The 11,872-nt window shown below is 38.2% G+C and overlaps 1 protein-coding gene across 5 annotated transcripts in view; it reads right to left on the bottom strand.

Annotated features, from left to right (window-relative positions):
- Positions 1-8,208: 8,208 nt before the first annotated feature.
- Positions 8,209-11,872, bottom strand: part of LOC113935318 (MDM2 binding protein) — an 84,115-nt gene continuing 80,451 nt past the window's right edge. For all 5 annotated transcript variants that reach the window (XM_027617130.2, XM_027617140.2, XM_027617150.2 and 2 more), the window contains 2 exons: positions 9,096-9,161; positions 8,209-8,524 (listed from right to left, as the gene is read on the bottom strand). In XM_027617130.2, the coding sequence (XP_027472931.1) occupies positions 8,486-8,524; positions 9,096-9,161 (105 nt within the window). In that variant the 3' untranslated portion in view covers positions 8,209-8,485. The remainder of the gene's footprint in view (positions 8,525-9,095; positions 9,162-11,872) is intronic.

Below are 11,872 nucleotides of genomic sequence, written 5' to 3'. Positions count from 1 at the left end.
CCATTTTATTTTTGGATTCAGAATGCCCTCAGCCCTCAGGATCTCCTCTAAATGCTGGAAAGCCACACAGTTCCTTCTTTGGCTCATCTATCTTATCCTGCATTTTACCGTATTCAGCTAAATTAGCAAACAAATGGCCCACTGTCACTTTTTTTTTTTAACATTCTGCCTAGAAATAACCTGAAGAATCCATGAGCTCATTAAGTACAACTTATTTCCCAGCTTCTACAGGTAACAGTGTTGCCAAACGTACCTCCTCTGCAGAACACAGCTCAGCTGGTTGGGTCCAGTGGGTCCCCCTTTCCCTCCTGCAAGGGCCTCTTTCTAAACTTCTCATTCTAAAGAGTGTGAGCTTTCAGCATTGTTCCCAGCACCAGTAAATAACGCCCCCACATAGCTGATGTCTGAGCCCAGCCTCTGCCCTCTTTCCCATTTCCCTTGGAAGGTCCCTGTGATGCTTCCCCTGTGTAATGGCAGAACAACTGCTCAGCGGGGTTCCTCGTGGGGAGCAGAGCTCCAAAGTAGGTGCGGCTGTGCCCAGCCCAGCCTGCTCTTCTTCCGGGGGCTTAGCTTATACTAAATGCTATTTGCTGGAAGTTCCTGGCTCAAAATGTCAAAAATTGACCTAAGTTTCTGGGCTTTTAGGTCTCTCCTTTGTGCCAACTTTCAGATTTATTTGAAATATCTTTAACCACTTTTTACTCGGGAATTCAGGCTCATGAGATAGACAATGTGGAGATGATGCTGGTAAGGCAACTAAAAGTTTAGGAACCAATTTCTCTGATCAGTTGAAATGGCCAAAAACGTTTTCCAAGTCACAATAACTGGTTCACTTTGGGGATGTAACTTGAACAAAACAAAATCTTCAAAACACAGATGGGAGTTACTGTGTTTTCTTGGCAAGGACACATCTGGTCTCCCTTGCCTCTCTCCACACAGTTTCACCTCCCACCCTTCACCACCCACTCACCTCCTAAGGCTCACTGGCCTCATGCAGCAAACAAAGCTGCAGCAAATGTACAGTGCTTTTGGAAACTGTATTTGATGACTCTTTTGAGGGCAAAAATGGTTGGGTATCAGCAGTTTCGTACAGTTCAACCTAATACAACAGAAAATACACAAATTTAATCAAGTAGATTGGATCTAGGATTCCTCTACTACTAATTACCTGGGAATATGAATAAAGTGAAGCCTTTGATAGGACAATGATATTTCAAAAGGAAATAAACGCAGAGTGATTTTATTAAGTAGCAGAGAACACTCTAGTACCCATATTATACAGCACGCAACAATTGCAAGTATACAGTTGGAGGAGTTTTGATAAATGTGTACGCAGTGTAGCCACCATCACAAGAACAATATAGAACATTTATATCACCACAAAGTTTCCTTGTGCCACTTTCCAGTCACTCCAACATCTGGCCCTAGGAAACCATTTTTGCTTCCTGCGACTCTGTATTTCTCTTTTCTATTTCACCTGGCACTTCTCAGCTTATTTTGAGAGTCATCCATGTGGCTGCCTATTTTAGTTTGTCCTCTTATATTGATAGGTAGTATTCCATTATATACATGTTTTATATTTGTTTATCCATTCACTTATTGATGTACCTTTGGGTTGTTTGCAGTTTGGTGCTATTGAGAACTAAGCTGGTGAGTGCAACTAATGAATCATTGAACACTACATCAAAAACTTATGATGTACTATATGTTGGCTAATTGAACTTAATAAAAATTTAAAAAAAAAGCTGGTGAGGAGGAGCTAAGTAAGATGGTGGAAGAGTAGGGGGCTCTAAGTTTGTCTGGTGCCTCCAGTACAGCTAGATCGTTATCAAATCATTCTGAACACCCGAGAAATCAATCCGAGATCTGAGAAAAGAAATGCTCTAATTCTACAAGTAGAAAAGCAACTATTTTTTGGAAGGTGAAGGTACAGAGACTTGAATCTGATGTGACATAGCCAAGGATATGGTGGAGGGGAGGGAGCCTGCTTAAGGAGGCTACAAAGTATTATAACAGTGGAGCAGAAAATCAGAACTTCTAGAAGTCTGCTGCAGCGGGGGACATCCCCGGCTTAAAGGTGCTCAGGCGGTGAAGCGGGGTGGAATCCCAGGAGGGACAGCATTGTCTCAAGACCCCCGAGGTCACAAGAACAGGGGTGCCTGAGTGTGGCAGAGTTCCCAGGCATAGGAGCAGGGAAGCCGGCTGAGAACAGCGAGTCTAGGCACCGGCATTCTGCTCTATGTTGCCATAAACCATGAACAGCTCCACAAGAGGGAGACTGCTCTCTTGGCAGGGGCCCAGCAAGAGGCAGAAGCACCGGGAGACTTCCCCCCCCCCCAATGGGTGCATGCCATGGAGTCCATAAACTTTGGAGTTTTTTTTTTTAAAGATTTTATGTATTTATTCGAGAGAGAGAATGAGAGAGAGAGAGCACGAGAGGGAAGAGGGTCAGAGGGAGAAGCAGACTCCCCGCTGAGCAGGGAGCCCGATGTGGGACTCGACCCCGGGACTCCAGGATCATGACCTGAGCCGAAGGCAGTCGCTTAACCAACTGAGCCACCCAGGCGCCCTAAACTTTGGAGTTTTGAAACTCAGTTGCAAAACCTCTCAGTTATAGCCTGGGTGAACACAGAGTTCTGACGGAAACTAGGGAGATAAGAGCGATTGACTGCTTTTCTGTGAGGAAGTGTGGGGAGCATGAACTTTCAGCACAGGGGCTAAAAAGTTGGGCGCCTCCATATTCATCCCGCCCCCGCAGCGCTGAAAGCCTTCAGGGAGCAAAACAGCGCCACCTAGTGGAGTCCGGAGCTGGTTACACTGATCCCTGCCTCCCTACACACTGGAGGTGCATTTGCACTAGGGCAAGTCCACCAACAGTCGTCCTCCGGAGGACCAGCAAGGACAGCTGGCTCTCACCAACTTTACTGATCGTAGAGGGCTGCAAAGCTTCAGGTCCTGGGGAAAACAGTTAGGTAGCATTCTTTGTACTTTTATTCTTTGGTCTTTCAGTATTATTTTTTTCAGTTATTTTCTTATTTTTTAAATTCATTTTTATTATTTTTTATTTTAATTTTTATACGTTATATATATTTCCATCATTGTATTACTATTACATGTTATTTTTATTTTATTATATATACATTATATATTAACATTATTATATATAGTATATGTTTAATAAGTTGATATATATTATTATATAATATATAATTATACAAGTTTCTCTTTCTTTCTTATTTTGAGATCTAGTTTCTTTTAACAAACAGACCAAAACACACCGAGGATTTAGTTTTTTGTTTTGTTTCTTCTGGTTTGTTTTTTTTTGTTGTTGTTGTTGTTAGTTTTTGTCTTTTCTCTCTCTTTTCTTTTCTGGACATAATGACAAGACAGAGAAACGCACCCCAAAAGAAAGAACAGGAGGTAGTACTCACTGCCAGGTATATAATCAACATGGTTATAAGTAAGATGTCAGAACTAGAATTTAAAACAATGATTATAAAGATACTAGCTGGGCTTAAAAAAGCATAGAAGACACTAGACAACCCCTTACTATAGAAATAAAAGAACTAAAATCTAGTCACACCTAAATTAAAAATGGTATTACTGACATGTAGTCCCATGTAAACGTTATAATAAAACAAGGATGAACGAAGCAGAAGAGAGAAAGAAAACTATTAGATCATTAAAGGTGACTGAGAGAACACAGCAATTCCATAAAGCGAAATAATATCCATATAATAGGGATCCCAAAAGATGAGGAGCAGGAGAAAGGGGCAGAAGGTTTACTTAAACAAATTATAGCTCAGAACTTCCCTAATTTGGGGAAGGAAACAGGCATTCAAGTCCAGGAGGCACAGAGAACCCCCCCCTCAAAATCAATAAAAATAGGTAAACACCTTGACATATAATAGTGAATCTTGCAAATTTCAAAGATAAAGACAAAATCCTGAAAACAGCTTGGGACAAGAGGTCCTTAACCTATAAGGGTAGACACATAAGGCTGGCAACAGACCTGTCCACAGAGACCTGGCAGGTCAGAAAGGACTGGCATGATATATCCAACATGCTAAATGGGAAAAATATGCAGCCAAGAATACTTTATCCAGCAAGGCTGTCATTCAGAATAGAAGAGTAAAGAGTTTTTAGGACAAAGAAAAACTAAAGGAATTTGTGAACATTAAACCAACCTTGCAAGAAATATTAAAGGGTATCCTTTGAGTGGAGAGACAGCCCAAAAATAACAAAGGCAAGAAAGGAACAAAGACAATCTACAGGAACAGTGACTTTACAGGCAATTCAAAGGCACTAAATTCATATCTATCAATACTTACTCTGAATGTAAATGGACTAAATGCTCCAAACAAAAGGCACAGGGTATCAGAATGGATAAAAAACAAGACCCATCCATATGCTGCTTACAAAAGAGACTCATTTAGACCTAAAGACACCTCCAGATTGAAAGTGAGGGGGTGGAGAACCATTTATCATGCTAATGGACATCAAAAGAAAGCTGGAATAGCCATTCTTGTATCAAACTAGATTTTAAACCAAAGACTGTAACAATGCAACTCCTATCAAAATAACACCAGCATTTTTCACAGAGCTGGAACAAACAATCATAAAATTTGTATGGAACCAGAAAAGACCCTGAACAGCCAAAGTAATGTTGAAAGAGAAAACCAAAGTTGGAAGCATCACAATTCTGGACTTCAAGCTGTATTACAAAGCTGTAATCATCAAGACAGTATGGTACTGGCACAAAAACAGACATATAGATCAGTGGAACAGAATAGAGAGCCCAGAAATCAACCCTCAACTCTACGGTCAACTAATATTCGACAAAGCAGGAAAGAATATCCAATGGAAAAAAGACAATCTCTTCCACAAATGGTGTTGGGAAAATTGGACAGCCACATTCAGAAGAATGAAACTGGATGACTTTCTTACACCATACAGAAAAGTAAACTCAAAATGGATGAAAGACCTAAATGTGAGACAGGAATCCATCAAAATCCTAGAGAAGAATGAAGGCAGCAACCTGTCTGACCTCAGCTGCAACAACTTCTTGCTAGACACAACTCCAAAGGCAAGGGAAACAAAAGCAAAAATGAACTATTGGGACTTCGCCAGGATAAAAAGGTTTTGCACAGCAAAGGAAACTGCTGACAAAACTAAAAGGCAACCTACAGAACGAGAGAAGATATTTGCAAATGACTTATCAGATAAAGGACTAGTGTCCAAAATCTATAAAGAACTTATCAAACTCAACACCCCAAAAACAAATAATCCAATCAAGAAATGGACAAAAGACATTAACAGACATTTTTCCCAAGAAGACACACAAATGGCCAACAGAACATGAAAAAATGCTCAACATCACTTGGCATCAGGGAAATACAAATCAAAACCACAATGAGATACCACCTCACAGCAGTCAGAATGGCTTATTAATAAGTCAGGAAATAATAGGTCTTGGCGAGGATGCAGAGAAAGGGGAACCCTCTTACCCTGTTGGTGGGAATGCAAACTGGTACAGTCACTGTGGAAAACAGTATGGAGGTTCCTCAAAAAGCTAAAAATAGAGCTACCTTATGACCCAGGAATTACACTAGGTATTTATCCAAAAGATATAGACATAGTGATTCAAAGTGGCACATGCACCCCAGTGTTTATAGCAGCAATGTCCACAATAGCCAAAATACAGGAAGAGCCAAGATGTCCACTGACAGATGAATAGATAAAGAAGATGTGGTATACATATACAATGGAATATTACTCAGCCATCAAAAAGCATGAAATCTTGCCATTTGCAAGGACTTGGATGGAACTAGAGGGTATTATGCTAAGCAAAACAAGTCAGTCAGAGAAAAATATATCATTTCACTCATATGTGGAATTTAAGAAACAAAACATGAACATAGGGCAAGGGAAGGAAAAATAAAATAAGATGAAAATAGAGAGGCAGGCAAACTGTAAGAGACTCTTAACTATAGGTAACAAACAGGGTTGCTGGAGGGGAGGTGGGTAGGGGGATGGGGTAATTGGGTGATGGGCATTAAGGAGGGTAGTTGATGTAATGAGCACTGGGTGTTATATGCAACTAATCGATCACTAAATTCTACTCCTGAAACTAATAATACAGTGTATGTTAACTAAATGGAATTTAAATAACAAATTTAAAAAAAATTAAGCTGGTATAAGTATTTAGGTTCAAGTTTTTGTATGATATAGGTTTTAATTTACCTTGGGTAAACAGGGGAATGGCTGAGTCATATGCTAAGTGTTAAGTTGAATTTTATAAGAAAGTCAAATATTTTCCAAAATATTATAGCATTTTCCTTTCCCATCAGCAATGCATGAGATTTCCACATAGTCACCATGGTATCATCAGTTTTAAACTTGTATCCATTCTAGTGGGTGTTTAGTGGCATCTCATTATGGTTTTAATTTGCCTTCCCTTGATGACTGATGATACTGAACGTCTTTTCATATGTTTATTGCCATTCCTGTATCTTCTTTTGTGAAATGTTTTCTCAACTCCTTGCCTATTAAAAAAAAAAACCCTTAGGTAATGTCTTATTATTAAACTGTAAAGGTTCTTTATATATTCTAAATAAAATGCTCATCATCACTATTTTCAGTCATCAAAAAAAGGAAACAGGGACTCTGCTGGTCTGTATCCAAACTCATTTCTCAAAAGGGCAATTTGGAAATATTACCATCAATCTTAAGACCCACGAATTCCACTCCTAAAAAGTTATACTAAGGAAATAATCAGTGATGTATTAAGAAGATTCATTATAGTTTTATTTATAATAGGGAACAAGTGATCCAATAAAAACCAATCCAATAAAGGGAATTGGTTAAACAAACTGTGGTTCCCTGCTATTATGCAGTAATTAAAATGATACATGATATAAAATTCATGATACATTTTTAAGTGAAAAGCAGGCTCTAAATTAATACATATATGCATATGAACACACATACACACATATGAATGACCCCCACTTTAAAAATATTCTAAAAATAATTACATATATTTTTTTTTACTTTTTTAAAAATTATGTTATGTTAATCACCATCATCATTAGTTTTTGATGTAGTGTGCCATGATTCATTGTTCGCATATAACACCCAGTGCTCCACGCAGAACGTGCCCTCTTTAATACCCATCACCAGGCTAACCCATCCCCCCAACCCCTCCCCTCTACAACCCTCAGTTTGTTTCTCAGAGTCCGTAGTCTCTCATGGTTCGTCTCCCCCTCCAATTTCCCCCCCTTCATTTTTCCCTTCCTACTATCTTCTTTTTTTTTTTTAACATATAATGTACTATTTGTTTCAGAAGTACCGATCTGCGATTCAACAGTCTTACACAATTCACAGCGCTCACCATAGCACATACCCTCTCCAATGTCTGTCACCCAGCCACCCCATCCCTTCCACCCCCCACCACTCCAGCAACCCTCAGTTTGTTTCCTGAGATTAAGATTTTGAGGGTATTATGCTGAGTGAAATAAGTCAATCAGAGAAAGACATGTATCATATGATCTCACTGATATGAGGAATACATATATATTTTTAAAATATCAACAGTGGTGGGGCGCCTGGGTGGCTCAGTCGGTTAAGCGTCTGCCTTCAGCTCAGATGTTGATCTCAAGGGTCCTGGGATCCAGCCTAAGTCGGGCTCCCTGCTCAGTGGGGAGCCTGCTTCTCCCCTTCCTTCTTTTCTCCCCCCCCCAGCTCATGCTTGCTCTCTCTCTCTCTAATGAATAAATAAAATCTTTAAAAAATATATTAACAGTGGTTACATATAGTGAGGCAATATTGGAATTTTTTTTTACTCTGTTTCGTATTTTCTGCATTTCCCAGATTTTATACCATGGGAAAGGTGGGCAGTCTCTACTTAGTCATTTTTACTCTATCTTATTTTCACAATTTCTGCCCTTTCTTCGTTTTTAATCCCAAATAAACACTGATAGCTCCAACAGCAGTGGCTCTGGGGCAGGGGTAAGGGAAGACAGCTACCTGTATGAATTTTTTTACCAATATTTTCTAAACCAGGAATCGTCCAATTAAACATGCTGTTGGGTCATGTGAGAAAAGCCACTGGCAATACCTTACTGGAAATTCAGTAATTTAAACAGGCCTGCCAACAAAGACATTTACCAAGAAGAAAAGAAATAACATTTTCAATTTATTGGAAATTATTAAATAACAAAGAGTAAAAATTCAAAAATGTATATAAAATTATTAACCTTAAAAATTAAAATATAGTGAAACTATAAAATAAGTATACAGTTAAAGAACACATTAACTGAGCATCCTCAAGACTATATAAATACTGGATATTTATGAAATTCCTTAGAGATGTAATATCCATTCTTTGAATAAAGTTTGAAATTTGTTTATAATTTTCAAACTAAGGAAGTAGCAAATAATAGCTCTGCCCAATTTATAATTGTCCAAAGAGAAAGATTCTGTGTTATTTCTTGCTTGTCTTTTCTAATACCCATTCAATCACCTAGAAGGAGAAAAAATATGATTATGGTTTATTTCTACTGAAAACACAAGGGACAGAAAAAGATACACTTAAAACTTTAAAACAGTATGGTAGAAAATTTAAAATAGAAAGTTATATGTCAAAATCTTAAAACACATTTTATCTTCAAAACACATTTTATTTTCTAACTGAAGAAAATAAAACTGAAGCTGGATTTCTACTGCAGAGTACAGTAACTGTCCTCACTGAACACAGTAAAGATTCTGCTCTGTTCTCTCACCTTTTTCCCCAATTGTTTTCAAAGGGTCACTAGAAAGAAATTAAAACAAACTTTGAAAACAACTATTCAAAATGGATTAATTTTTCCAGCTCTCTGGATTATTTAAAAGAAGTTTTTCTTTCTTAACATCTTCTTTAGAAACCCTTTTGTTAACAGCAGCCTATTAAGTACTCCTAAATGCTCTGTTTGCATTAGTCTATTATTAAGTATTTTAAAGAGAGTTCTTGCACAGCAAAAATGACAGCATTGTAGCTACCCCGAAATAAAATAGCAAGTTAATTGAATGTAGTTTCTTAGGAGTAAGTTATCTACCTGTACAGCATTGTTGTTTGCTGCTTTCTTCATTTCTTCAAATAGACCCCTTGAAGTTTTAAGATCCTAAAAATAACAAAATAAAGCGTTTCACAAGATGTACATTAAATTACAGAGAACAAGTCATTATTAAATAAACCTGACATTATCCTATATCATTCTACAAGTATCAATGTGACACAGGAAATACTACAAAAAAAAAATCAAAGTATTATAATTTAGCTTTATCCCTAAATATCAAGATACTCTAACAACAAAACACGTACATAAATTTCTGTCATTCCTTTTTTTTTTTTTTAAGATTTTATTTATTTGAAAGAGAGAGCACAAGCAGGGGGGTGGCAGAGGGAGAGGAAGAAGCAGAGCCCAGGACCCCAGGATCATGTTCTGGGCCGAAGACAGAGCTTAACCAACTGAGCCACCCAGTTGGTGGTGATTTTAACCTCATATTCCCAGCATATTCCCAGCAGCACTAACCAAATCTAAGTCCCATCCTTGATTATGAGTATCCATGAATGCTTTGGTACGCAAGAAATGAATATACAGCATTTATATTTATTTTTCAGATAAAATATCTTTTCTCTCTCTTCTTTTTGGTTATTTTACTCCATAACAAAGAGGGAATCACATAGGAAAGGAAACTGAAATCTCTGACTTTTAAAAAATATGATTATATCAAATTAGATTACAAAGTAAATTAAAAAAAAATCTAATTGTATTTAAAAAAAGCAGTCCTCTGCTGTCCCTCTGAGTTATACTTCCCAGAGGAGAGAAAACCACTTTCAGTTTTTTCAGCTGGTTCCCTTATTTATATCTTCATGTTTCTAAATAATACCCTTATGCTGCTACTTTTTGATTTGGCAATTTTAGACAAATGATTTAGACAAATTTAGGCAATGATTTAGACAACGTAACAACCAGTTACAAAGGTAGTGGATTCGGGTCTCTGAAATCCGGCCACCTCCCTCTTCTCAGTAACTGTTGCACCAGTTTTTTTTTTTTTAAAGACTTTATTTATTTATTTGAGAGAGAGGATGAGATAGAGATAGCAAGAGAGGGGGGAGGGTCAGAGGGAGAAGCAGACTTCCTGCTGAGCAGGGAATCCCGATGCGGGACTCGATCCCGGGACTCCAGGATCATGACCCGAGCCGAAGGCAGTTGCCCAACCAACTGAGCCACCCAGGCGCCCTGTTGCACTAGTTTTGATCAGTAAATAGTCAGTGTCTGCATTATTATACCTATGTACATACAGTTCAGTCCTGAGCTAAGCAATGTTATTATAATTATCTTCTCACATTTTGTTTAACCTGTAGTTAAATTATATTTGTTTAGTTTGCCATGTATGTAATTCTGAGTCCCCCTGCCAAATGCTGCAATCGATTGATTAAATGTACAAATAGCAAAGTTGTTTCAAATACTCAAATACACTGGGTAACCTCTTGGTTCAGTTTTACAAAAAATCTGATTTTCATTATTATTCTTATTTTTTCCCCTGGTGATCTTTCTCCCACAGCCTGCTCTGAGTTAGTCTAACTGCTCCCTGCGTTAGTTCTTATTTCTTGACTCAGTCCCTGTTCTGCTGAACTTCATCCTCTTGCAGTTGCTTCCAAAGGGTATACAAATGACAGTTTTTTTTTAGACCTTCACCATCTAAAATATCTCTACCGACTCCTCACACCTGATTGAATTTGTGACCAGGTATAACATACTAGGTAAATCCGTTTCCCTCAGATTGGAAGGTACTTTTCTACTGTCTTCTAGCATACAACATTACTTAATGTGGAGAAGTCCAATGCCATTCTGATTCTCAGTTCTTTATATGCAACCTTTCTTTCTGGGAAGCTTTTAAGAAGTGTTCTCTATTCCAGGAGGTATGGAATTCCACAATGAGGTAGCTTGTTGTAGAACTGTCATTCACTGGGATGCACAAGCTGTGTGCTTGGGGAGGGTGTGTGCACAAGTGTATTCTTCAGTTCTAAAAAACTCTGTTAGATTTTTGATAGTTTGCTCTCCTTTATTCTCTATTTTTAAAACTTCTATTATTAGCATATTGGATCTTCTGGATTTAGTCCTCCCATTTTCTGATCCTATGTTTCATGTTTTTGTCATCTAATTTCTGGTAACCTTCTTAATCTCAACTATTCAGCCTCTCTATTGGATTGATTTTATCATGTTTTTAATTTCGAGGAGCTTTCATGTTCTCTACAGTTTCTGGAAACAGCATCCTGTTCCAGCTTTATGGATGCAATTATCTTCTTTCTCAGAGAATTATAGTTTTTATGAAGTCTTCTATAGCTTTCTGCCACTTAAGAGTTCCCTTCATTCCTTTATGTTTTGGCATCTCTTTTTTGGAAAAGTCGCAAAAGTCTGCTAATCCTTGGCAGTCCAATCATATGTAAAAATGAGATATAAATCTTAGTGGAAGCTCTGTCTGGTGGCTTTACAAGGCAGAGTTATTAGGAGGCCAGTTGGTTTTTCCCTTGTGGCCTTTAATTCTTTTTTCTCCAGAGACTATTTCCTGCACTGTCACGGAGGTGGGGGAAGAGAAGTACGTTCAGTATACCTCATAGTCACCCCTGTGGGAGAAGGCCTTGTAGGGGACGTTGAGGGCTCCCCAGTTCACTTTGTAGATCTTTATTCAATTCCCCTATCTTCCACCTGACACACACCCCTGCTTTCTATGATACCCGGTATCTTCAAATCCTAAGCACCTCGGAGACTGTCCCTTGATGTGATTTGATTCTCACTGGCACTCCACTGGGTAGGCATTTAGGTTT

The sequence above is a fragment of the Zalophus californianus genome, chromosome 4, assembly GCF_009762305.2.
Source record: "Zalophus californianus isolate mZalCal1 chromosome 4, mZalCal1.pri.v2, whole genome shotgun sequence".
In the NCBI taxonomy this organism is placed as follows: domain Eukaryota; kingdom Metazoa; phylum Chordata; class Mammalia; order Carnivora; family Otariidae; genus Zalophus; species Zalophus californianus.
The sequence above is the reverse complement of the archived record's forward strand: the minus strand, read 5'-3'. Positions and strand labels throughout refer to the sequence as shown.